The 27526-nt window shown below is 43.3% G+C and overlaps 1 protein-coding gene and 1 non-coding gene across 5 annotated transcripts in view; one reads left to right on the plus strand and one right to left on the minus strand.

Moving 5' to 3' along the window:
• Positions 1–295: 295 nt before the first annotated feature.
• Positions 296–27526, minus strand: part of CDC25A (cell division cycle 25A) — a 35539-nt gene continuing 8308 nt past the window's right edge. For 2 of the 4 annotated variants that reach the window (XM_058557491.1, XM_058557486.1), the window contains exons 6-14: positions 25751–25885; positions 24525–24599; positions 19636–19809; positions 8319–8417; positions 6809–6871; positions 6615–6713; positions 5178–5308; positions 2733–2844; positions 296–2504 (exon numbers count right to left, since the gene is read on the minus strand). In XM_058557491.1, the coding sequence (XP_058413474.1) occupies positions 2364–2504; positions 2733–2844; positions 5178–5308; positions 6615–6713; positions 6809–6871; positions 8319–8417; positions 19636–19809; positions 24525–24599; positions 25751–25885 (1029 nt within the window). In that variant the 3' untranslated portion in view covers positions 296–2363. The remainder of the gene's footprint in view (positions 2505–2732; positions 2845–5177; positions 5309–6614; positions 6714–6808; positions 6872–8318; positions 8418–19635; positions 19810–24524; positions 24600–25750; positions 25886–27526) is intronic. The other 2 variants (XM_058557482.1, XM_058557475.1) reach the window with 1 other exon arrangement.
• LOC131421535 (U6 spliceosomal RNA) lies at positions 15131–15237 on the plus strand. The gene has a single exon (XR_009223896.1). It is a non-coding gene; the product is annotated as a U6 spliceosomal RNA (small nuclear RNA).

The raw sequence follows: 27526 nt of genomic DNA on the forward strand, positions 1-27526 counted from the left end.
AATCGAAACCCCTCTCATTTAGGGTCTCTCCTTTGGTCTGTTGCTTAATCCATATGAATTAAAAGATCTTATAAGAGAACGTCAGTGGTTCAGGCAAGCTTTTGATGTCCCTATTTCATCTTGCAAACCAGTCTGTCCCCCCCGCCCCCTCCAAAGCCCCAGTAGATAGTTGTATGTCATAGTTGCACATCCTTCTAGTTGCTATATGTGGGACGCGGCCTCAGCATGGCCGGAGAAGTGGTGCGTCAGTGTGTGCCCGGGATCCAAACCCGGGCCGCCAGTAGCAGAGCGCGCGCACTTAACCGCTAAGCCACTGGGCCGGCCCTGCAAACCAATCTGAATCATAAGTATGTTTTTGGACTCAGGGTAATAACTGGAGGCCATTCCAGCCATCACTTGAAGCCAGGCCATGTAAAAGCCCTTTGGCCTCTTGTGGAAACGTGGCTGCCCCAGTCACTGGTTTCAGTCAAGTGTGGCTCCAAACCTTAAAGGGAAACATAATTTCCTTTAAATCCATCAAGAACTAGGCAGAGGGCATGGGTTCAAGATTGTTTTTATTTCCAGAGCCTGCAACAGTTGATTGGCAGTGCTAGCTAAGCTGGCACAATCTGAAGGCCATCCCACCTCCCTTTTCCGGCATTCAACCAGCAGATTCCCTACAAACAAGATTAGAGACCAATTGAGATGTGTCTCAATGTGCGTGGGGTAGAGGCCTTCTCCCTCTCCCCTTCTCCCCACATATTTTTCTAACAAGATTGTTTTATAGCCAAATGCAACTCAAACCCATAACATAACCAGTCATCTCCAACATCACTGATTCCCTCCCCACCCCCAGAATAGGAAGCCGAGGCAAGTGGGGAGACTGATTCTTGTATCTAAGAAAAACTTGGCTACACCCCAATGGAGCAAAGATGGCAAGGAAGCTGACACCTAAGGGTAAGGATAAGCAGGAACCAAACAGGCCTGTCTATAATCAAGTCAGCCCCAGCCCCTTGGGAGGTGTTCCTTTGAGACCCCTACTTCCATGGGGTCGGATGACGGGCAACTGGTGATCATTCCCTGTCCCTCAAATTAAAACATGATAAACTCAAAGTTTTACCTTCAAAATTCACCACACTGCTCCCTAAGAAACACATTCTAAACAGTCATCTCTATGCCAGCACCCACTTCCTTCTCGTAATGCCCAGGGCTTCCAGCCCTTCTCCCCCTTCTTGGGTGGCCCAGCCAACACTGATTTGATACTCCTTGACTCATAAAATGACTTTTTTAAGAATTAAAATGAAAGCTATCAAAGAGTATCAGAGTAACAGGAGGAAGACATGCAGTGTATACGCCCCTCCCCAACCCTCAAAGCCCACCCCTCCCTGCCCTACTGTGGGACACCTACACTACCACGTTCCAACACTGACCTGGGGTGGGTGGGTGGGGGGCAATGGAAGCTGCCTGAAGTGCTTTCCTGACTGTGACTCCTAGACCAGCCAACATCACAGGGACTGTGGAGAGGAAGAGCAGGGTCACCTCCCAAAGAGATCTTAGCGGCCTTCGAGGTAGGTCTGGGAGGTTTAGCTTATGTCCTGTAGCCACGCCTGAGTCCAGTGCCCGCTCCCACCAGTTCCTCAGTCCTTGGCTTTAGATAGCAGCAGCCCCAAGGCTGCAGTGCCTCCTGGGGGTGACAGAGCTCCTAGTTCTCTGTCCCACAACTCTCAAGTTTGCCTCTCCTCCCCTCCTTTTTCTTTTTTTTTTTAAATAAAAAGCAGAGGTAGTCCCTGGGATGATAAAACCCTACCTAGAATGGCAGTATTGTGACGTAAGCAGTTAAATAAGTCTCCAGGAGTTAAAAAAAAAAGTGAAAAAAGAAAAAAAAGTTAAGTGATTGATGAAGTTGAATAAATTAAAGATATGGGTTATCTCACAAACACTGTTCCTTCCCAGGCTGTCTTTGGTATTTGGCCAGCAGCATTTCCGTTTGTGTTACTTCTCTCCACTTCCACTTTCCTACCCCTTCCCTCCTGAGAGAAGGCCAGTGCCCAATAAGGCCCCAGATGGTTCATCCAACTCTGGGGGTTGAGGAGTCAGAACATCTTGACTTGGTGCTCAGCACTGTGCTGTGGCACGTGACCGCCTTGGCAGATAGTCCTGGTGCAGAAGGAGGTCATCTTATAGAGACAGAAGAGGCACAGCTAGCAGGATGCTTTGGGCTCCAACCTTGGGAGTGTGGGAGGCAGGTTTAAGGTGTGGAAGCCCCAGGCCTTCTCTCTAAATGTCACATGGCTGGCCCCTTTGCTTCAGTTTCTCTGCAGCAAAGAGGGAAAGTGGGGAGGGACGGAGGGAGGCTCAGGCTGCTGCTGTCTGGCACCACTGCCTCAGAGCTTCTTCAGACGGCTGTACATCTCCCTTTTGCTCTTTTCCCCCGCCCAGGTCCTGCTCTTGGTGCGGAACTTCTTTAGGTCTTCCTTAAAGTCCTCATGGTGCATGGGCCGGTAGCTGGGGGGCTCACAGTGAGACTGGTGGACAAGAGGATGAGGTCAGGGTACGTTTGCCCCACACTCACAATCCTGCTCCCTCCCTGCCTGGGGCTGCAAGGCTGGGAGCAGCAATGCAGACTTGGTTCTAGGGCCCTTCTTTGTGCAGGGCAAGATCCCAGACCCCTGGCAAGAAACAACCACGACCATCAGACAGATCCAACTGTCCAACCTGGGGGTGGACCATGCTCTCCAGAGAGCTCATCTTACCTGGCATTTCAGGAAGAACTCTTTGTATCCACCTTTCAGGACATACAGCTCAGGGTAGTGGAGTTTGGGGTACTCGTTACCAAGCCGATCTCTCTCTCTCACGTACCGGCACCTATAAAGGAGAAGGCCGAAGCAAGGTTAACTCTTCCAATACAGAGAAATGTGAAGACAATCACACAGTGAAAGCAGTGGTTGTGGCTTAAGTAACCCTTACACACATCTTGCCAACTTTAGATTCATTCTTGGAAGTGGCTGAGTTGTGAGTTCCTAGCCATGTGTGATCTTTAGGAACAGTGTTCACAGCCAGTGCCAGTTGTATTGGAAGGTAGATGGTCTCTTCCCCAGCTTTCCTTTCTCCAAGTTAAACAGTCCTAGCGTCTGATCCCTGCTCAGCATCCTCCCTGTTGCCATCCGCACCTAATCTGTGGTGATAGCCTCTCAGCCAGCTGTCCACTGCATTCCCCAGCCCTGCCACATTCCCCTGCCTCGTCCTTGACCAGTGTCTGTCCCTTACCTCCTTCTATCTAAGCGGGCTTTTTTCTTCCTTTGACTTTGAAACAGGCTGAGCTTGCTCCTGCCTCAGGGCACCTACTTGCATCCTATGCCTGGACTGAATATTGAATACTCTTTCCCATATCCTCACCTGGCTGGTGGCTCCTCACTGCCCAACCCTTGGTACAAAAGCCAAAACCCTTACAGTGGCCTACAACTTGTGATCCCCGCCCCCTGCTGATCTCCTCATCACTCTCCACTCCAGCCACTATGGCCCCCTTGCTGTTCTTCCAAGCTGCCCGGGAGTTCCCAGCTCTGGTCTTATTGCTCTCTGAAGCACCTTCTAACATAACGTATAGTTTTCATATTTATCATGTTCTCTGCCTCCTCCCTACTCTAAAATGTAAGCTCCTTGAAGGCAGGGGGTTTTGTCTGTTTTGTTCACTGCTATGCTCCCCAGTGCCTGGAACAGTATCTGGCACATGAGAGGCAATGGTAAGCATCTGTAGAGTGAATAATTCCACTTGTGAATGAACATTAGGCCTCACTCAAATTCCACCTCTTCACGTGATCACAGTTTTGTACTAATGCAGGGCAAAGTCCTCATCCTTGGGAGACAGATGTTGAAACTTTGGGAGACAGTCACATGTGCCAAGTTCTTGTTGTAGTTGTGTGTGTGTGGAGTCACGTGTGTGCAAATGTGGCAAAATATTAGCAACTGATGACATCAGGTGAAGCATGTACAGGGAAATGGTTCAAAATAAAAAGGTGGCACAAGAACACAGCTGTGAGAAGTCTCTCTTAGACCATCCTAGTTGAAGCTCCACTCCTCCCTGCCCCACCTCTCTCTGTCCCTCTTTGCTTTCTCAGCACTTGTCACCGTCATCTTACATCTCTCCACTAGAACCTCCCCTGTAGCAAGTCCTCATCTGCCCTGCTCCCTGTTGTATCTTCTATGCCTAACAGTGCCCGACACATTCCAGGCTTTCAGTCCTTTCTGAATGGACATAGATGACAACGGGCAGCTGTTTCGCCCTTTCCCTAGCTTTTCAATACCATCACTCACTTCTGACCACATTTTTCAACACCAGTCCTATTACCATCAATGAGAGTGGAGGATGCTGGTAGAACATCCGAATATTATTTTAAATCTTAAGTGAATGCTGTTTTATTGTAATTATACTTTCATCTATTTTGGCATAAAATATACCTTTGGGTAGTAAATTATAACTAGGCCTTAGACACCAAAATCCTCATAGAAGTTCTTGCTATTAAGGAGTGTGTGCTGGGGCATTTCTTTTCACCCTCAATGTGGCAGTAACGTGACAGTAAATAACCCACTCCTCCACAAAGTGGGACTTGACAAGTGTTTGAAAGCATCACCTCCAGTTTCACAGTGAGGACTTCACACTTTTCTGGCACTTGCATAAAAAGCAACCACATTGTACTTGAAAGATGCCACCTGAGAACAGTAGCCCCACAGGCAGAACTAAGGACAGTGGTGGAAACTGGAAGAGCCAGAGTATATAGTTCAGTATAAAGGATAGACTAACAGTGAGCCATGCCCAGCAGAGGCAAGGACCACTCAGGAGTGGGGGTGAGGAAGCAGAGGCCAGATCCTGTGCGGGCAATACTAGCACCACAGACAGGCTGGACTGGAGACGCCTGACAGCCCTTTTCAACTGAAACCGTCAGGTCAGGCCTATAAACTACACTCAAGGAAGCTGTTCATGAAATCAATCGGTGTAAATAGATAAGAATGTGAGAAAACATCTGTTACCCAAGAATTTGTACTTTTAGAAAACTGTATTTACACTCTATGTGTGTAGGCCAAGGCATGGAAATGATTTGTGACGTGCACTAGGATACTCCAAGTGCAAGCCATAGAGCACCATGTCCCACAAAAGCACCATGGGGGCCGTGCCCCAGAGCCCAGTTCTGTGTGGCACTCACATGCGAGGGCCTCGCTCAGAAGAAAACTCGCAGTGGAACACAACGATGACGCGCTTGCCATCAGTAGGTACGATGGGCTTCTTGAGTAAGAAGTCTTCAACGTCCTCTTCCATGTGCAAGTTCACTGCACCCTGTGAAGGCACCAGAGACTCTTGGCACCTGTACATGTCACACTTGCAGTAATGATTCTGTGAGAGTGATCTTTAAATGGGCACCTCAAATTCTGTTACGACTGTGTACTTTATGAGTGGTATTTGTGAATTTGGTGAGTTTCAAAAGCCATAAGATAGTGGCAAACACTAACAATGTATTTAAAGTACCTCCTTACTATACTTCAACACTATGTTATTGGTTAAAAGATCAAAATGGCACAACCAGTTACCTTCTTCCTGGGAAAGTGTGTCCCAACACCCTCTCCACCAGGCAGCTTAACTCAATTACAAACTTAAGAGGCATCACTAGGCCTGGCACAGAAAGGGACATGTTGCCAGAGAATGGCTTCTCCCAGTCAGGAGCCCTGGGATGTTCAGGCATGGCTTAGAAATCAGTGGGTGCCACCTAGAAATGCCCTTGATGGTGACAGTGTGAGGGATAGAAGAGGAAGCACTTGCCGTACAACGTGGTAGAGAGCAACGTAGACCAGGGAACATTCTTTCAGTGCACCAGCAGTCAAATGCCCTTCACACCCACTGCCTCTGTTTACAATTCTCATAACCAGCTTGCAAGCTAATAAGCAGCCACGTGTCACCATCCTCCTTTTAAAAAATCACAGATGAGGGGCTGGCCCGGTGGCACAAGCGGTTAAGTGTGCGTGCTCCGCTGCGGCAGCCCGGGGTTCGCCGGCTCGGATCCCAGGAGTGCACTGACGCACCGTTTGTTAAGCCGTGCTGTGGCGGCGTCCCATATAAAGTAGAGGAAGATGGGCACGGATGTTAGCCCAGGGCCAGTCTTCCTCAGGAAAAAAAAAGGAGGATTGGCATCAGATGTTAGCTCAGGGCTGGTCTTCTTCACAAAAAAAATAAAATAAAATAAAATAAAAATAAAAAATCACAGATGCTGGGCCAGCCCCGTGGCTTAGGAGTTAAGTGCGCGCGCTCTGCTACTGGCGGCCTGGGTTCAGATCCCGGGCGTGCACCGACATCGCTTCTCCGGCCGTGCTGAGGCCACATCCCACATACAGCAACTAGAAGGATGTGCAACTATGACAGACAACTATCTACTGGGGCTTTGAGGAAAAAAAAAAAGGGAGGAAGATTGGCAATAGATGTTAGCTCAGAGCCGGTCTTCCTCAGCAAAAAGAGGAGGATTAGCATGGATGTTAGCTCAGGGCTGATCTTCCTCACAAAAACAAAACAAAACAAACACAGACGCTATCTAGGGCTCCTTCTATGCCTCCCACGACAGCAGGGCTTGACAGCAAGCTTCAGGAATCCATACCTTAATGTGGCCTCCCTCATATTCATACGGGTATCGGCAGTCAATGATAACAAACTTTTTAATGAGGTTGGCAAACTTGCCATTCAAAACAGATGCCATCTGTGGAGAGAAAGCCAAGGAGAATTAACTTTGGCCACCAGGAACAATTAGATTCAAATACCCTATGTGTGGAAGGTTCCAAAGGGATGACTTACAATTTCTGGAGAGATGTATTTTAAATCCTGATGCTTCCCAGCAACTGTATGAAAAAGATAACCCTTAAAAAAAGAGAGAGATACTTAGCAAATCTGAAAGCCTATAAATGCAACATTTCTACTGCTTGCCTACCTGGTAATAGTCAGCTTTAAAAAAACAATCATTAATCTAACAGTTAGTACATGCTAGTTACTCGTCTAGGCACTTCATTAATATCCTAACATTTAATTTTCGCACAAACCTGTAAGGCTTATCATCCCCATTTTGAGATACGTCGAGGCTAATCACCTTACCCAAGGTCAGCCAGCTAGGAAGCCAGATTTAAATACAGAAACCTCAGGTAGTTTCCTTTTTCTCCTGCTTTTGTCAGGACTTCTCATCCCAGCAGCCCAACTGTCAACAGCACTTAAAGAACACAGTGAGGAGTGCATTTCACTCCTTTTCTGCGCACCTGCTGCGTCCAGTATGGTGCCGGACACTGGAGATGGGAAAAACGAGGCCTGGCTCAGCCTTGAGGGGTAAGACGAACACATCAGCAATTACTCATGAGGGCAACTGGCTGAGTCAAGAGCTCACCCATCCCTATGGTCATGTGTGGGGTCATTATGACAAACACAACCAACAGACTCAATTCAAGTGGAAGGTTCCACCAGCGAGGGCACACCCTGGTTTTTGCTTGCTCTTCCATTCAGACTAGAATTGTCCCCTATTTTTAACCCACTTATGTCTCCCTGTTCCATCAAAACCCACCTGGCTGAAATATCTATGGCCTAGACCCATACCTTCCCCAACCCCCTAGCTGAGACAAGCCCCCTTTTACTTCTCTTAGCCTGCTGCTTACATTGCACTGACACTTACTTCAGTCTACCGTGGGGTACGTATGGTTCTTGTCCACATGGTATAGTAGGTCTTACCGACCACATGTTAAGTTTTTTGAGGGAAGGAACTGTCTCATTTTGGAATCTCTGCCTAACACATAAAAGTAAATACTTCAATAAATGTCAGCAGCCAACTCTTCCCTGTAGCAAATCCACATTAGGCCATCAGCAGATCTTCCTCTGGACTTCCCTAGCGGCCTTTTCCCTCAAAGGCCATGCTTCTCTGGACAATGGAGAAATTCTGTCTCAATCCTAGACCTTCTAAGATAACCTTTTAATATACAGACTTGCAGTAAGGCTATAAGTTTATTTCTGCTTCTTTATACTTTCCTGCCTTACTATTTATTATAATCAGAAAGACAGTTCCCAGAGAGCCTAGTCTTTGGGTTGGGAGCAACTCCCTACCTGAAACCTCTGATCAGTATCAGTAAGGTCTACAGTCCCACAGAGACCAAGATACACCTGATCATGAGTTTGTTTCCTTAACTTTAAGAAATTCCAAACTGTGTCCCCTTCGGGGCACCACAGGAGCCACCTCAGGGAGGGAGAAAGGCTGAGGGGCGTTCTAGGTAATCCCCCAACTCCCCATCACATAGCCAGAGCAGCTCTGCTTGCATCTGCTTGCAGTTACCTTGGAGAAGTCTCCTATGAGGTCCCTTGGGTCATTATCCAAAATGTTCTCAATGGTCCCTTTTGGGGAAGATGCCAGGGATAAAGACTGATGTAGAATCTGTAACAAGTCAAAGGTGGAGAATGAGGCCAGGGTTATGAACAGGACTTCTGATAACATTCACCTGGAACACGTCACGAGGAGGAGACTGAAATGTTAATGTCTATATTTAGCAAATGAGAGATTTTTCTCATTTGAATGAATCTGGAGTGAAAGAAAGGATATGGGTTACTGACTAGCTTTACTATTATTTTAGTGTCTAACTGAATTCCTCTGAAACTAAGTTTTTCTTCCTTTTTTTAAAAAATGGGGGATTAAAATTAGGGCTAAGTCTACAAAAGTGTGTCTTAGCTCTATCCACTGAGAAGCTCCAGGGGTGCAGTGAGTGCCCCTAGAGGGCAGTGAGCTCTCTGAAGACTATTTTCCACTAAAAGAACAGGGCTTTTTGAAGAAGTGATTGACTCCAGGTTGGGACAAGAAATGTACAAGTGGGGCCGGCCCCGTGGCTTAGCGGTTAAGTGTGCACGCTCCGCTGCTGGCGGCCCGGGTTCGGATCCTGGGTGCGCACCGACGCACTGCTTCTCTGGTCGTGCTGGGGCTACGTCCCACATGCAGCAACTGGAAGGATGTGCAATTGTGACATACAACTATCTACCAGGGCTTTGAGGGAAAAATAAATAAATAAAATTATTAAAAAAAAAAAAAACAGAAATGTACAAGATAAACCTGGAACACCTTGTCATGGTAGCAAAGAAGCTATCAGACTTCTAAGGACATGTCAAAAGGACTAATCATAGGGAGGTAAGGATTTCTTAAGCAGTACACAAAAAGCACTAAACATAAATAGAAAGACTGATAAATTGAAACACATTTAAAAATCAAGAAATTCTATTCATCAAAAGAACAAGTTAGGGGCTGGCCCGGTGGCGTAGTGATTAAGTTCACGTGCTCCACTTCAGTGGCCTGGGGTTCGCAGGTTCGGATCCCGGGCATGGACTTATGCACCGCTTATCAAGCCATGCTGTGGCAGGCGTCCCACATATAAAATAGAGGAAGACGGGCACAGATGTTAGCCCAGGGCCCATCTTCCTCAGCAAAAAGAGAATACTCTGAAAAACTATATGCCAACCAATTCGACAATCTGGAAGAAATGGATAAATTCTTAGAATCATACAACCTTCCAAAACTGGATCAAGAAGAAGTAGAGAATTTGAATAGACCAATCACCAGTAAGGAGATCGAAACAGTAATCAAAAACCTCCCCAAAAATAAAAGTCCAGGACCAGACGGCTTCCCTGGTGAATTCTACCAAACATTCAAAGAAGACTTAATACCCATCCTTCTCAAACTCTTCCAAAAAATTGAGGAGGGGGGGGAAGCTCCCTAACTCATTCTACGAAGCTGACATTACCCTGATACCAAAACCAGACAAGGACAACACACAAAAAAAAGAAAATTACAGGCCAATATCACTGATGAACATCGATGCGAAAATCCTCAACAAAATACTAGCAAATCGCATACAACAATACGTTAAAAAGATTATACACCATGATCAAGTGGGATTTATTCCCACTTGTGGGATCAAGTGGGATGGTTTAACATTCGCAAATCAATCAACGTAATACACCACATTAATAAAATGAAGAACAAAAATCACATGATCATCTCAATAGATGCAGAGAAAGCATTTGACAAGATCCAGCATCCATTTATGATAAAAACTCTGAATAAAATGGGTATAGAAGGAAAGTACCTCAACATAATAAAGACCATATATGAGAAACCCACAGCTAATATCATCCTCAATGGTGAAAAACTGAAAGCTATCCCTCTAAGAACAGGAACTAGACAAGGATGCCCACTGTCACCACTCCTATTTAACATAGTATTGGAAGTCCTAGCCAGAGCAATCAGGCAAGAGAAAGAAATAAAAGGGATCCAAAGTGGAAAGGAAGAAGTGAAACTGTCACTATTTGCAGATGACATGATTTTATATGTAGAAAACCCTAAAGAATCCACCAGAAAACTTTTAGAAGTAATAAACGAATATGGTAAAGTTGCAGGATACAAAATCAACATACAAAAATCAGTTGCATTTCTGTACACTAACAACGAAGTAGCAGAAAGAGAAATTAAGAATACCATCCCATTTACAATTGCAACAAAAAGAATAAAATACCTAGGAATAAACTTAACCAAAGAGGTGAAAGATCTGTACACCGAAAACTATAAAACATTTCTGAAAGAAATTGAAGAAGACACAAAGAAATGGAAAGATATTCCGTGCTCTTGGATTGGAAGAATTAACATAGTTAAGATGTCCATACTTCCTAAAGCCATCTATAGATTCAATGCAATCCCTATCAAAGTTCCAACAACATTTTTCACAGAAATAGAACAAAGAATCCTAAAATTCATATGGAACAACAAAAGACCCCGAATAGCTAAAGGAATCCTGAGAAAAAAGAACAAAGCTGGAGGTATCACACTCCCTGATTTCAAAATATACTACAAAGCTATAGTAACCAAAACAGCATGGTACTGGCACAAAAACAGACACACAGATCAATGGAATAGAATTGAAAGCCCAGAAATAAACCCACACATCTATGGACAGCTAATCTTTGACAAAGGAGCCAAGAATATACAATGGGGAAAAGAAAGTCTCTTCAACAAATGGTGTTGGGAAAACTGGATAGCCATATGCAAAAAAATGAAAGTAGATCCTTACCTTACACCATACACAAAAATTAACTCCAAATGGATTAAAGACTTGAATGTAAGACCTGAAACTGTGAAAGTTCTAGAAGAAAACATAGGCAGTACGCTCTTTGACATCGGTCTTAGCAACATCTTTTCAAACACCTCAGCAAAAAGAGGAGGATTGGCAGCGGATGTTAGCTCAGGGCTAATCTTCCACACACACAAAAAAGAAAAAGAACAAGTTAAATAAGAGAAAAGGCAAGCCAGAGTGGGAAGACATACATTCACCCAATAAAAGATTCATCTCTGAAAATATCAAGTACTCCCAGAAATAAGAGATAACCCAACAGCAAAATGGGCAAAAAACATGCAAGAGTAACAAAGAGAGGAAAATCTAAGACCAAGAGAAAGGACTATCAGGGAAATGCAAATTAAAATCAGATATCATACACTTACCAGAATGGTTAAAATTAAAGGGATGAGGGGCTGGCCCAGGGCATAGTGGTTAATTTCAGCGCATTCCGCTTTGGTGGCCTGGGTTTGCACCTACACCACTCGTCAGCCATGCTGTGGTGGTGACCCACATGTAAAGTGGAGGAAGACTTGCACAGATGTTAGCTCAGGATGAATCTTCCTCAAGCAAAAAATGAGACAGATTGGCAACAGATGTTAGCTCAGGGTTGATCGTCTTCAGGAAAAAAAAAAAAAGGATGAACACCACCAGATACTGATAAGGATATGGAAGAACTGGAACTCTCATACACTGCTGTGAGTACAACCACTTTGGAAAACTATTTGGGTCTACTAAAGGGAAACACATGCTTAGCCTAAGACCCAGCAATTCCACGAGAATGGAAAGTGCACGTTTCAAAAAAATAAATAAATAAATAAAAAAAATTGTACAATATGGTCAACTGATATTTGACAAGGGAGCCAAGAATACTCAATGAAGATATTTTCTTCAATAAATGGTGCTGGTAAAATTGGATATTTACATGTAAAAGAATGAAACTAGACCCCTCTCTTACACTACTTACAAAAATTAACTTGAAATGGATTAAAGATTTAAACATGAGACCAGAAATTATAAAACTCCTACAAGAAAACACAGGAAAAAGTTCCTTGACATGGGTCTTGCCAATGATTTTTTTAAAAAATATTTCTTCCTTTTTTTTTTTCTGCTGGGGAAGATTCGCCCTGAGCTAACATCTGTTGCCAATCTTCCTGTCTCTCTCTCTCTCTCTCTTTTCTCCCCAAACCCCCAGTGCATAGTTGTATATTCTAGTTGTAAGTCCTTCTAGTTCTTCTATGTGAGCTGCTGCCACAGCATGGCTACTGACAGACAAACAGTATGGTTCCACAACTGGGAACTGAACCCAGACTGCTGAAGCAGTGACATTGCCTAACTTTAACCACTTAGGCCATCAGAGTTGGCTCATGGCAATGATATTCTGGATTTGACACAAGCTACAAAATAAAAAATAAACAAGTGGGACTACATCAAACTAAAAAGCTTCTGCACAGCAAAAGAAATGATTGACAAAATGAAAAGGCAACCTATGAAATGGGACAAAATATTTGCAAAATATACATCTGATAAGAGGTTAATATCCAGGGCCGGCCCCAAGGCTTGGCAGTTAAGTGCGTGCACTCGGCTGCTGGCGGCCCGGGTTCGGATCCCGGGCGTGCACCGATGCACCGCTTCTCCGGCCATGCTGAGGCTGCGTCCCACATACAGCAACTAGAAGGATGTGCAACTGTGACATACAACTGTCTGCTGGGGCTTTGGGGGAAAAATAAATAAATAAATAAATATAAAAAAAAAAAAAGAGGTTAATATCCAAAATATATAAAGAACTCATGTAACTCAATAGCAAAAAAGCCAAATAATCCAATTAAAAAACGGGCAAAAGACCTGAATAGACATTTTTCCAAGTAGACACGAACAGCCAACAAATACATGAAAAGGTGCTCAACATCACTAATTATTAGGACAATGCAAATCAAAACCATAATGAGATATCATTCCATGCCTATTAGAATGGCTATCATCAAAAAGACAAGAGATAACAAATGCTGGTGAGATTGTGGAGAAAAGGGAACCCTTGTGCAATGTTGGTGGGATTGTAAAGTGGTATGGCCACTATGGAAAACAGTATGGATGTTTTTAAAAAATAAAAAATAGAACTACCATATAATCCAGCAATTTCTGGGAATACATGTGAAGGGAATGAAAACACTATGTCAAACAGATATCTGCACCCCCATGTTCATAGCAGCATTATTTACAATAGCCAAGACTTGGAAACAACCTAAGCGTCCACCAATGGATGAACAGATAAAGAAGCTGTGTTATATATTTACTACAGAATATTATACAGCAATAAAAAGAAGGAAATTCTGCCATTTGCAACAACATGGATGGACCTTGAGGGCATTATGTTAAGTGAAATAAGTCACAGAAAGACAAATACTGTATGATCTCACTTATATGTGGAATCTAAAACAAAAACAAAAACAAACACCAAACTCATAGAAAAAGAGATCAGATTTGTGCTTACCAGAGGTGGGAGGTAGAGGGAGGAGGAATCGGATGAAGGTGGTCAAAAGGTATAAACTACCAGTTAAAAGATAAATAAGTACTAGGGATGTAATGATGACTATAGTTAACACTGCTGTATGGTATATATGAAAGTTGTGAAGGGAGTAAATCCTAAGAGTTCTCATCACAAGGGAAAAAAATTTGTTTTCTGTATCTATATGAGATGACGGATATTAACTAAACTTATTGTGGTAATCATGTCATGATATATGTAAGTCAAATCATTATGCAAGACACTTTAAACTTATACAGTGTTGTATGTCAATTATATCTCAATAAAACTGGAAAAAAATTATACAAGAATGTTTATAGCAGCTTTATTCATAGTGGACAAAACCTGTGAACAACCATCCAAATGGCAACCAATAGTAGGACAGATAATCTAGTCTGTTCATTCAATGAAATACTACACAGCAATGAAAAAGAAAAAATTATCTATGAATATACACAACAGATGACTTTCACAAAAATGTTAAGCAAGAGAATCTAGACATACATATATATACTATGATCCCATATTTATAAGGTTCAAACATAAGCAAAACTCAGCTATGGTGTCAGAGGTCAGGTCAGTGTTATTGAGGGAGGGGCACAAAGGAGGGGCTCTGGGCTGCTGCTAATGCTTTTTCTTGATTATAGGTGGTATATTTATGGGGGTGGGTTCATCCCCATAATTCACCAAGATATACACTTATTTGTGTACTTTTCAGTATGTATGGTAAAATAACTTGTTAAATTTATTTTTAAAAATAAAACCTTTGGAGCCAAACTGAAGACATAGCCAGATATCAAGAAAGAGATTGATTTGAGCGTTAAAAAGGATAAAAACTGCAATATATAGAAAAACATCAAATGTTTTAATCCTTGAGTTCACAATTTTTATTGAAAAACAACCCACAAGCCTCAGTGCCAACTCTGTTAAGATGCTAGGTAGGGCATTATTTGGAAAACTGGCAAATAAAGAGATCCAGCATTCATCTTGCCTTTCCCAAAGGTGACCAAAGAGTGTGACGTGGATAAGTTTCTCTTTATAGGAACATTCTGCTAATAAACAAAGAAAGAATGATAGGACTGCAGGATCACCTTTTTGAAATCCTGGTTAAATGAAGTAATGAATCTAGGCAACAGTCTTCGATGGCTGCCCACCACATTGTGCCTCCTGATCAAAGTAAACAAAATCATCCATGAAATATTCTTGCCAAAGAAACAGAACCCGAATCTGATCAAGCCTTTCTAGGGTCCAGGTTTATGGGCAACATGGGGGGGACAGAAGACAATGTTAGAAGTCTCCACACATCTGTGGGAACCTCTATAAGACAAATGACCTGAGTTCTTCAACAAATAAATTGCAAGAGGGAAACAAAAAGATGGAGCCCAGGAACCCGAAGAATGAGACCTATCAACCAAATGCAATGTACAGATCTGATGCGAACAAATTGAAAAAGCATTTAGGAGACAACTGGGGGTGCTCGCTTCGGCAGCACATATACTAAAATTGGAACGATGCAGAGAAGATTAGCATGGCCCCTGCGCAAGGATGGCACGCAAATTCGTGAAGCCTTCCATGTTTTTGAACATGATGTAATCTATGCAGAAACAGAAGTATAATGATGTACACCTGAAATTTTTACAATGTTATAAACCAATGTTACTGCAATAAACAAAAAATTAAAAAAATAAATAAAATAATGCAAACCCTAAAAAAAAAAAAAAGATGTGGTATATATACACAATGGAATACTACTCAGCCATAAGAAACGATGAAATCCAGCCATTTGTGACAACATGGACGGACACTGAGGGTATTATGCAAAGTGAAATAAGTCAGAGGGAGAAGGTCAAATAACGTATGATTTCCTTCATTAAGTAGTAGATAATAACAGCAATAAACAAACACATAGAGACAGAGATTGGATTGGTAGTTACCAGAGGGGAAGGGGGGAGGGAGGAGGGCGAAAGGGATAATTCGGCACATGTATGTGGTGATGGGTTGTAATTAGTATTTGGGTGGTGAACATGATGTAATCTATGCAGAAATAGAAGTATAATGATGTACACTTGAAATTTATACAGTGTATAAACCAATGTTACTGCAATAAACAAAAAATTAAAAAAAAAAAAAAAAAGACAGTGGGAGACAACTGGAGAAAATGAACCCAGACTGGAAATTTGACAATATTAAGAAAATAAAAAGGTAAATCCCGAGTATGGCAAGAGTAAAAGGAAATATTCTTAAATCTTGATATATAAACTAGAAGCTTTCTAAAAGGCAATTTGTTGACATGTATACAATGCAAAGTTTCATAAAGGTTCCTGTCCTTTAACCTAGAATTCTTTTTTTGTTTGTGAGAAAGATTGGCCCTGAGCTAACATCTGTTGCCAATCTTCCTCTTTTTGCTTGAGGAAAGATTGTTGCTGAGCTAACATCTGTGCCAGTCTTCCTCCATTTTGTATGTGGGACGCCACCACAGCATGGCCCCGTAGAATTCTACTTTTAATTTGAAAAAAACAAAATGTCCACCAAATATTAGGTAACTAAAGCAAATTATGAAACATAAGGCACCAGGCCTAGATGTATTCATAGCTGTAATCTAGCTAACCTTTTAAGACGAATGATATTTATTCAAACCTTTTCATGCTACAGAAAACACGGGCAGGGGCTGGCCCAGTGGCGTTGTGGTTAAGTTCAGGTGCTCTGCTTTGGCGGCGTCCCACATGCAGAAGTCAAGGAAGATTGGCACAGATGCTAGCTCAGGGACCATCTTCCTCAAGCAAACAAAGGAAGATTGGTGGGGCCAGCCCAGTGGCATAGTGGTTAAGTTTGCATGCTCTGCTTTGGTGGCCCAGGGTTCACAGGTTCAAATCCCAGGCATGGACCGACGCACTGCTCATCAAGCCATGCTGTGGCGGTATCCCACATACAAAACAGAGGAAGATGGGCACAGATGTTAGCTCAGAGCCAATCTTCCTCAGCAAAAAGAGGAGTATTGACAACAGATGTTAGCTCAGGGCCAGTCTTCCTTACACACACAAAAAAACCATTAAAAAGAAAAGAAGGGCAGTTCTCCAGTTTATTTTATAATGCTTAATACAAAACCTTAATACCAAAATCTGATACAAGCATAGTATAATGAAGAAAAAACAAAATACAAAAAAGCAATTATTGGGGCCAGCCCCATGGCCTAGTGGTTAAGTTCGGTGCACTCTGCTTTGGTGACCCAGGTTCAGTTCTGGGGTGTGGACCTACACCACTCATCGGCAGCCATGCTGAGGCAGTGACCCACATACAAAATAGAGGAAGACTGGCACAGATGTCAGCTCAGGGCAAATTTTCCTTAGTAAAAAAACAAAACCGCCACTGGCAGCCGGGGTTTGGATCCCGGGTGCGCACTCACACACCACTTGTCCGGCCATGCTGAGGCGGCGTCCCACGTACAGCAACTAGCCGGAGGTGCAACTATGACATACAACTATCTACTGGGGCTTTGGGGAGAAAAAAGGGAAAAAAAGGAGGAGGACTGGCAATAGGTGTTAGCTCAGGGTCGGTCTTCCTCAGCAAAAAGAGGAGGATTGGCATGGATGTTAGCTCAGGGCTGATCTTCCTCACAAAACAAAACAAAACAAAACAAAACAACAAAAAAAACACCATAATTCTAAATAAGCAAATATGACATTTCAGGAAGAAAGAATCATTTTAAAATTGAGAAATCTATGAACATAAGCCAAAGTATATAAAGAAAAATGGAGTAACCAGAGCTGGAATGCAATGTTTTCAAGGCTTTAGTTCATAGGATAAATAATACAAAGGAGCATAGGACTTATACCCAGAGAACCATGACTCTATAAAGACAAGTCACTCACCCAAAGAAATAGCTAATCGTCAATAAGAAATGAAGAGATGCTCAATTTCCCCTGGAGTCAAGAAACACATATAAGATACAAGTTTTCACATGTCAAAATAGCAAAAACCTCCTAGGAATGGTAACATTTACTGCTGGGGAGATTTTCAATCCATTTGTTTTTGGTAGGCACGTGCACTGCTGGCTTCTTGTTAGAAAATAAATATAGTAAATGTACATAGCATTTGCCCCAGCAACTTTGCTTATTCCTCTAAAAATGAACATGCAAGGGGGCCAGCCCGGTGCCATAGTGGTTAAGTTGGTGTGCTGTGCTTTGGCAGCCTGGGGTTCACAGGTTCGGATCCCTGGCACGGACTTATGCACCACTCATCAAGCCATGCTGCGGTGGCGTCCCATATATAAAATAGAGGAAGATGGGCACAGATGTTAGCTCAGAGCCTATCTTTCTCAGCAAAAAGAGGAAGATTGGCAACAGATGTTAGTTTATGGCCAATCTCCCTCACGAAAAAAAAAAAAATTAAAAATAATAAAAAAATTTAAAAAATGAACATGCAAGGATGGTGAATGTTGTAATTGTTTATAGTGTTTAAAAACTGGAGACAAGGGGGCCAGTCCAGGGATTGTGGGTTCAGATCCCAGGCGCGGTCCTATGCACCACTCATCAAGCCATGCTGCGGCGGCATCCCATATATAAAATAGAGGAAGATGGGCACAGATGTTAGCTCAGGACCAATCCTCCTCAGCAAAAAGTGGAAGATTGGCAACAGACGTTAGCTCAGGGCCAATCTTCATCAACAACAAAAAGAGATAGACATGAATTGAGACACTTGAAACATGTCATATATGTTAAGATCCATGAGTTCATAGTGATGCTCAAAGGAAAATAAAACCTTAAAAAACAAAACAAAACAAACTGGAAACAATCTGAATGTTAATCAACAGAAAAATAAGCACATCCATAGTAAGGACTCTCATGCAGCTATTTAAAAATAATTTAGATTTGTATACTGATTATAGGGTGTTCATGATACATTATTCGTGGAGAAAGTTCCAAAATAACATGAAAACAAACCATACAACTATGAGCAATTGTTTCGATAGAATTAGATATACTGAACTTGACACCAAAGAGGACACATATTTTTTTTTTGAGTATAGGTGAAACCCTTATAAAAATTAAACTTTTTAAAGGCCATGATAGGTCTTAATTAAACGGAAATAAAGGAACTAAAATACCTAGAATGTCAAACACTACAATCAAAGTTGTGAGACAAACCTAAAGTAGTGGGAAATTTATAGATCTAAATAAGTCAGGAAACAAGAAAACAAATGAGTTTAGCACAAAATTCACGAAGCCAGAGAGAGCAAACCCAAAGAAACAAGAAGCCCCAAGAGCCCACTCTCCCTAGCCAAAGGACTAAGAAAAGGCCAGGCTATCAAGACAACTTTTAGACAAAATAACTCTACTTTGGCCAAACACCAAGAAAAAATTATGGCTCTACTCCATGCCCTGCCAGCAGGGGGGCAGGTTAGACTTCCACCTGGCCCAGCTGTAATTAAGTGTCCTAATCTCTACTCCACTGGGATGGTGTCAGTGGAGGCCTAATAGGGAGCGTGAACTCCCACTCCTGCCCAGCAATAATGAGGCCTGCCCCCACCCTATGTGTCGTGTCAAGGGAGGCTGTGTTGGGGAACCTGAACTTCCATCCCCACCTTCCTGCAGTATCAGAGGAGGTCTGCTAAAACAGAAGATTTACATAGACCAGAGTCTCATAATACCCAAAATATACACATACAATTGAAAAATCACTTGTCATACCAAGAACCAGGAAAATCTCAACCTGAATAGGAAAACACAATCAACAGAGGCCCACAACAAGACACAGATTTTGGAATTATCTGACAAGGATTTTAAAGTAGCCATCATAGAAATGCTTCAACAAGCAATTAGAAATATGCTTGAAACAAATGAAAAAAACAAAAAAAAAAAACCCAATACAAAAAAACCCCAGCAAGCCTCAGCAAAGAAAAGGAAGAACAAAATGGAAATTTTAGAACTGAAAAATACAGTATTACTCTCCTCAAGCAAAAAGGAACCTGCAAAACTAACCTCTTGGGGCTTCTCTGGACTAGCTGCCTCTCCAGGACTGGCCCCAGCCATGCTCTTCCTCCGCTTTGTATTTCCAGGTGGGGACTCCTCTTGAGATCGGTCTGGTCTTTTCAACACTGGCCGCGTGGTGGAGCTACACGTGGAAGGGGAGTCAAACAGCTTGCATCTATTGCCCTTAGGGGAAAAAAAAGAGACCCATCTTTCACTAAAACCTGCTCACTTGAATGCTAAAGAGAACGGACCAGGGCTTCCTGGAAGAATGGAATGCCATCCTAAATTAGGCAACAGACACTGTCTGTCTAGTCCCAGCAACTCTTGCAGGGCCTGGCACATAATAGACACTGAGTACCTGGTGCTCCACGAACACGTACTAAGCTGACATTATATGGAAGTAACGAAGACAATCCACACCCTCAAAAAGCTTACTGTCTACACAGGGTCCTAAAAATCAAACTGTTACCTTCCAGCTGGGAACACATTTTTGGCTGCCTCTTCCCCTCTATTACTCGCACTTTGCTTGAGCAGCTTGACAGGTTTTAACACCCCACCTAAATCCAGAAAAGGTGTGAGGTATCAAGATTATACTATAAAAAGGAGCCAGTAAGGTGGTTAAAATAGAGTCTAAGTTTGAAGGGGGTGAGGGTGCACAGAGGAGCAAGTGCCTTCAAAATTGTGTTCAAAATTCCTTCTCTCTACTTGGTCTTTTTTTTTTATGTATATAACATCAGAGCATTTTATTTATTTATTTTTTGCTTAAGGAAGATTGTCCCTGGGCTAACATCTGTGCCAGTCTTCCTCTATTGTGTATGTGGGTCGCCACCACAGCATGGCTTGATGAGTGGTGTGTAGGTCCACGTCCAGGATCCAAACCCGTGAACCCAGGGCTGCCAAAGTAGAGAACACAAACTTAACCACTACACCACTGGGCTGGCCCCTATCACAGCTTTTTAATGTAAGACTTACAAAGCCAAAGGAAATACAGGAAGATGTCTGTGGTACTTGGTCTTTTTAAAACTAATTTCCCAGAGTCTGAGGGCAGCCAATCTGACTAATGGTAGAGACAGTCTAACTTCAGCTCTCTAACCTTGCCTCAGCCTGTTCACAACTCAGTGTGCCTTGGCTCAGCTTTTCCTTCTGTGCAGAATGTCCTTTCATACCCCAGTAAACCACTCCCTTTCACTAAAATTTCACTAAATTTACACTAAAATTTCAATGTTGTCTCTTCTTTAAAATGTTCCTAATAGTCCCCAGTGGAGTGTATTACTCCAACATTGGCTCTCCCAGAGACCAAGCATTTTCTCCTAATTTTTCTGAAGTTTACTGTAACAGAATGTTGTTCAAAAAAGCAAGACCAGATTTTTTTTTTTTTTTTTAATCTAGAAGAGTTGGGGGCCGGCCACGTGGCTTAGCAGTTAAGTGCGTGCTCCGCTGCTGGCGGCCCGGGTTCGGATCCCGGGCTCGTACCGACGCACCGCTTCTCCGGCCATGCTGAGGCCGTGTCCCACATACAGCAACTAGAAGGATGTGCAGCTATGACAGACAACTATCTACTGGGGCTTTGGGGGAAAAATAAATGAATGAAATCTTAAAAAAAAAAAAAATCTGGAAGAGTTGGAAGTTTTTGGAAGAGGGATTACTGCTTCAACAGGGTCTCAGAGGAAATTGTGCGCTCCTCAAGGGCAGAAACCACAATTCCAACATAGCCCCTAACAATTCTAAGCCTGCAATAATGGTGGAAGCAAATTCCCCACCGTGAAGGGCCCACAATACTGTATTCATGATTTTTAAATTCAATTTATAAAACTGATAAGCCCTTTCCCAAGCATTCTCACATTGCATATAATTTTGTCTTTCAAAAGGACCTAGCAAATGTAGTCATAACATTTGTATTGGGGTAACCTATTTCCTCAAAGCTATGCACATTAATCTACTATAATTTGTAAGTAGCCTCATTTGTCCCATATTATAGTTCAGGGGCATTGACAGTTAAAAATATAGCTATCAATTTATATATGTACGTAAAGGTGTGTAACTCTGAGTCTGTACTGTGATAATACGTGCCCCATTCTACAGCTCCACAGAACTACTTGCTGTGTCCTCAAATGAACTTCTTTCATGGGTCAATACATCTGGCCCCTCAACAAGTTCCCACACACTGAGACCCAGCTTGCATGTGCTCTCTCTGAGGGATCTCCCCTGACCTGCTCACAGCACTCAGCTGGTTGCTCAGTGCCTGTGGTCCTTTCCAGGGCTGATGGACACCCCTGCCCTTGCAGTGTCCATAGTGCCCACCCATTCAATGGGACACACATAGCTGAATGCATAGGTTTAACAAGGCCACACTCACAGGATAAGCTGCTGTCTGCTTTACCATCCGGTGCTCCTTAACTCCACTGCTACCATGGGACTCAGACACGGAAAAACAACCCACTTCCTGCTGTTTACTGCTCTAAGTGTGAAGTTTTAATATTGGGGCTGAGCTAAATAAAGGTGTAACTGAGCATGACAGTGGAGACAAACCCTATTTAGGGCAAGACAACAACACACAGGCTACAAAATAGCTATTTAAGGACACTGGTAGGGCCGGCCTGGTAGCACAGTGGTTAAGTGCACGTGCTCCGCTGTGGCGGCCAGAGGGTTTGCAGGTTCAGATCCTGGGTATGCACCGATATACCGCTTGTCAAGCCATGCTGTGGCGGCGTCCCATATAAAGTAGAGGAAGATGGGCACGGATGTTAGCCCAGGGCCAGTCTTCCTCAGCAAAAAGAGGAGGATTGGCATCGGATGTTAGGTCAGGGCTGATCTTCCTCACAAAAAAAAAAAAAAAAAAGACACTGGCTAGAAGGGAAGTCTTAATGTGGAAGCACAGGCTAAGAGTTCGTCTGCTGACCCCTCGAATTCCTGGCTAAAGCAAATGTTGGTGGCCACAGCAAGCTGCCTGCCCCTTCTCAAAATTAGACAACTTCTCAGAGCCAGGTGAAACTGTGAGGGCCAGAGTGGGGCTCTGCTCTGCAAAGATGTGAAGCAGAGCTCCAGTGGCCACTTTAGACCCCTGTACCAACTGGAAGTAGTCATCTAAGGCTATGCTTACACCATTAAGTTATAACCAAAAGTCCGGCTGGGTCAAGGACAATTCTAATTTACACTAGGCAAGAGAAATACAATGTCTGTCCTAAGCTAGGAGGGACTAAATATGAGCTGTGAGTGTGAGTGAGTCTACACAGGAGGAATAGAAAAACATAAAAAATATAAAGCCTCAATTATCTACAGGTAATACTCTTAGCACCCTTCAGCTCCAAAATAATCCTAAACTATGTGAGAAATATCTAGAATTAAAACAGGACTTTTGAGCAGAAAGCAGAGATAAAGCAGTGTTCCAAATGCTTGGCAGACTTTGTGTGCAAATGTTGAAAAACATGGACAAAACAACAAAACTAGAGTAAGAAAGATGAGAGCCAGAGACCCAGGGATAGAAGACAGCCAGCTCCCCATCTTGCAAACAGTAGCTCTAAAAGAGCTGAGGGTGCCCACTTAGGTGTGTGTTCCTCAGCGGCTCCTGAGGGAGATGCTGCGTTTTGAGGCTAACCAAGGCCCTGGCCTGTGAACTCTGCCTCATTCAGGGCCACGTCCCAGACTATCCATACCTACAGCCACAGCTTGGAATGCTAAGGTGCCATCAATCACTGTCACTTGTGAGGAAGCTCAAGTTGCTACTTGGTTCACCTTCTAAACACCCCCTTCTGGATGACCACCCAGCATTCCCTTCCCAATCATATGTACATGTGATCTTCCTCACACAAAAATAGAACGAAACTAGGGGGCTGGCCCGGTGGTGCAAGCGGTTAAGTGCGCACACTCTGCTGCGGTGGCCTGGGGTTCGCCAGTTCAGATCCCGGGCGTGCACCGATGCACTGCTTTGCATGCCATGCTGTGGCGGCATCCCATGCAAAGTGGAGGAGGATGGGCACGGATGTTAGCCCAGGGCCAGTCTTCCTCAGCAAAAAAAGGAGGATTGGCAAATGTTAGCACAGGGCTGATCTTCCTCACAAAAAAACAAAAAACAACAAACTAATTCCTCTTCAAATGAAGCCTTTCTGTCCCAACTTTTTCACCCAGTCCATAATATCTATCATGGTTTTGAGTCTCCTCATTCTACTGGTTGTTCTCAGAATGTGCTCTAGTGTCTCCACATTCTCTCAACTGTGGAAAATAAAACAGTATGGTAGTACAGCATGTTCTTTCCAACCCAGTCAGAATAGGGCAGGGCTAGCACCTCCTTTTTATGTTCTGGGCCAGGGTTCTCCAGTCAATACCCCTGAGGAGGACTGGCTGTCTGCTGTAGGGCCATTGGCTGGGTTGAGTGGGTGTAGATGGTGCTTATAGCTGAAGGCTTTCTATTCATGCTGCCTAAGATCATATTCCTTTTTCCAGCTACAAATTGCTCGCTCATGAAGTTGTCAATTAAAACCTAAGCCAATACCAAATCTTACAATGATTGAACCTCTTAAATTCAATTTAGCAGATATTTTCCTGTGATCTTAAACCAGAAGTTAAGAAAGGTCAGAGTTGTACAGAAAGGACCTTAACTGACTAAGAATAGTTGGGATGAACTAGAAACTACAAAACTAAGAATTACATGCATATACATTACCCAGACTTCCTCACACACCAGTGAGGACAAAAAACTTGAAAAAACAGTGTGCAGTGCACCAGAGAACACTAGTGATCAGTCAAGGGGAAAGGCCCATACACTTAAAGACAGAATCTCAAATGAAACAATTTTTGATTCCTGTGGGGATGTGGGTGAAGAGTTAGTTTTCAGTTTAGTCCACTCTGTCCAGAGGCCCAACTACTCAAGGCTCCCTTCTAGACACACCAGAACAACTTACAAGGTTTGTAGTTCTTCTCATGACAAGGGGAGCTGTCCAGAGGCTTGCCATGCACGATGGGGTCTCTTCATCATTCTAAGGAAAGAGAAAAACGGTGTTACAAGGATCCAGTAGAGGGGCCGGCCCCGTGGCTTGGCGGTTAAGTGCGCGCGCTCTGCTCCTGGCGGCCCAGGGTCGGGTCCCGGGTGCGCGCCGACGCACCGCTTCTCTGGCCATGCTGAGGCCTCGTCCCACATGCAGCAACTAGAAGGATGTGCAGCTACGACATGCAACTATCTACTGGGGCTTTGGGGAAGAAAAAAATAAATAAACGAAATCTTTAAAAAAAAAAAAAAAAAACAAGGATCCAGTAGAGACTAACATTCGTTTAGCTTTAGGTGTGATTCTGCCTAGAGAGGAAGCATCTAATGTTCGCCTCTCTTCCCCACTCACCAACATTTTAAGATCAGAAGAGAATCACACTTAACACTTCAGATATCTAAGAATAGCTAAAAGAATCTCCCCTAAGGGTATGTAAGGAGGTATCCTCAGTCTCTTCAGCTTTACACCACGTGGCAGCTAGTCTCCCACTGTTCTGGTTTCACATCTTTTGCACAAAAATAGATCATCAGTTCCTTTAGGGTAAAAAGGATCATATCAGTGTCTTTTTTTTTTTTTTTCTGAGGAAGATTCTCCCTGAGCTAACATCTGTGCCAATCTTCCTCTATTTTGCATGTGGGTCACCGCCACAGCATGGCAGCCTGCGAGTGGTGTAGGTCTGCACCTGGGAACCAAACCCAGGCTGCCGAAGTGGAACACACCAAACTCAACCACTAGGCCACTGGGCTGGCCCCACCAGTGTCTTCTTTTGAAGTCCCCCCCCAGGATTTAATCAGGATAGAAGAAGAGTCTCAATAAATTCTCACCAAATGAACAAAAATATCAGCCAACTCAAGACCTGGGGAATTGCTGTTCTTTTTTTTGTGTGTGAGGAAGACTGTCCCTGAGCTAACATCTGTGCCAATCTACCTCTATTTTGTATACGGGATACCGCCACACCATGGCTTGATGAGCGGTGTGTAGGTCTGCACCCAGGAGCTGAACCCGTGAACCCCAGGTCGCTGAAGCAGAAGCAATGTGAACTTTACCACTACGCCACTGGGCCGGCCCCTCGCTGTTCTCTTTCACATGATTTCTCCAGTGGGTAGTTAGTGGAATGGATAGGAAAACACACACACACACGGTACCTTCAGATTCTCTCCATCGAGAAGGTCCATGAAGCCATCGTCCTCATCAGATAAAGCGGCAGTCACAGGTGACTGAGGCATAAAAAGAGGAATGAAATTCCCTGGTTCGCTGCTATCTCTTTCATTTGAGGAAAGCTACAAGACAGAATTCATGGCTTGTTAATAAATGATCAGCTTTGACTTCCTTGAATGGGTCACTAGTTTTTATAGGGAAAACAAACTATATTTGTTATAAGAAGTAAAATTTTAGCAGCCACTAACCAAAGGAAAATGAACCCCAAGATCATAAATGATTTGATGTGCACACACAGTCCTGAGTCAGGCCTAGTAGCCTTCACAAAGAACTCTTCCCAAAAGCAATTCACTTTACAGTGGCATCTGGGGATAGCCTCTTGAGAAGCACAAGGTTTGTTTTACCAGGATTTTAACTGGTGAAGATGGATCAACATGAGTTGTGTAAATATGACAATCTACTGAAATGAGGAAGGGTGAGAAGATACAAGCCTCTATGGAGACCTCAAAACGGCCTAGAGAATGCTTATGTAAGTCCAGTTCTCACAGAGGGAAATAAAGGGTGGCCTGGGTCTAGAAAATCTAGTTCTTTAGACTTGGAATTTAAATGACAGCTGCTCAGTTTTTTGCTTTTTTTTTTTTTTTTTTTGTGAGGAAGATCAGCCCTGAGCTAACATCCATGCTAATCCTCCCCTCTTTTTGCTGAGGAAGACCGGCTCTTAGCAAACATCTATGGCCAATCCTCCTCCTTTTTTTTCCCCAAAGCCCCAGGAGATAGTTGTATGTCATAGTTGCACATCCTTCTAGTTGCTGTATGTGGGACGCGGCCTCAGCAGGGCCGGAGAAGCAGTGCGTTGGTGTGTGCCTGGGATCCGAACTTGGGCCACCAGTAGCGGAGCATGTGCACTTAACCGCTAAGCCACGGGGCCGGCCCAGCTGCTCAGTTTTTAACTAGGAATTCCTCTGCCAAACACTATGATATAATCTTTACACATAGAATCTCATTTAAGCCTCACAACATACTAAAGGTAGTCAATCTTTTTTATTTAACAAATCAGCAAATCCGTGCTTGAGAGAGGTTGTTGCCAAGATCATCACACAGCTCACCTGTTTGACTCCAAAGCCCAAGCTTTTCTCCCTATTACACTCTCTCCCTAGGACAGAGAACCATTCCTGGAGTAAAAACGGGTGTATCTCATTAGGCAACCCTATATTGTTTTTTGGGGGAAACTCCTATTATAAAACTAATATATATTTAATATAGAAAATTTAGAAAAACCACTCATAAATCGACCATCTAGAGATAAACGCTAATACAAATGTTGCTGATACTCAATTATTTCTTTTCCAGGTGCTTTCCAAAGCCAGGAAAAAAGTCCAGAGATATATAGCGCTGGCTTTCTTGCAGTTTGCATCCTTAGCACCTATAATTAGGGATGGTCAAGCAATCACAGGAAACCGTGGTGCTCTGCTAGGTCTTCAAGCACACACTAAAGATGTTTAATTTTGGATACCTGGCTCTCAAAAGGTTACTGTGTACTTGGGAATCGGCAGATTTTGTTAAATCCTGGTCTTCTATTTATCTGTGTCCTTTGGCAAATTACCCAACCTCCCTGACTACATTCTCGCAATCTGTAAAATGGAGTAACTCCAACTACTTTACAGGCTTATGAAGATTAAATACAAGAAGACATAAAAGTGCTTTGTGCAAATGCTAGACAGAACAGCAATACTGGCTGAACCTGAACCTCAGACCATAAGCCA

The sequence above is a fragment of the Diceros bicornis genome, chromosome 2 (assembly GCF_020826845.1).
Source record: "Diceros bicornis minor isolate mBicDic1 chromosome 2, mDicBic1.mat.cur, whole genome shotgun sequence".
Taxonomy (NCBI): domain Eukaryota; kingdom Metazoa; phylum Chordata; class Mammalia; order Perissodactyla; family Rhinocerotidae; genus Diceros; species Diceros bicornis.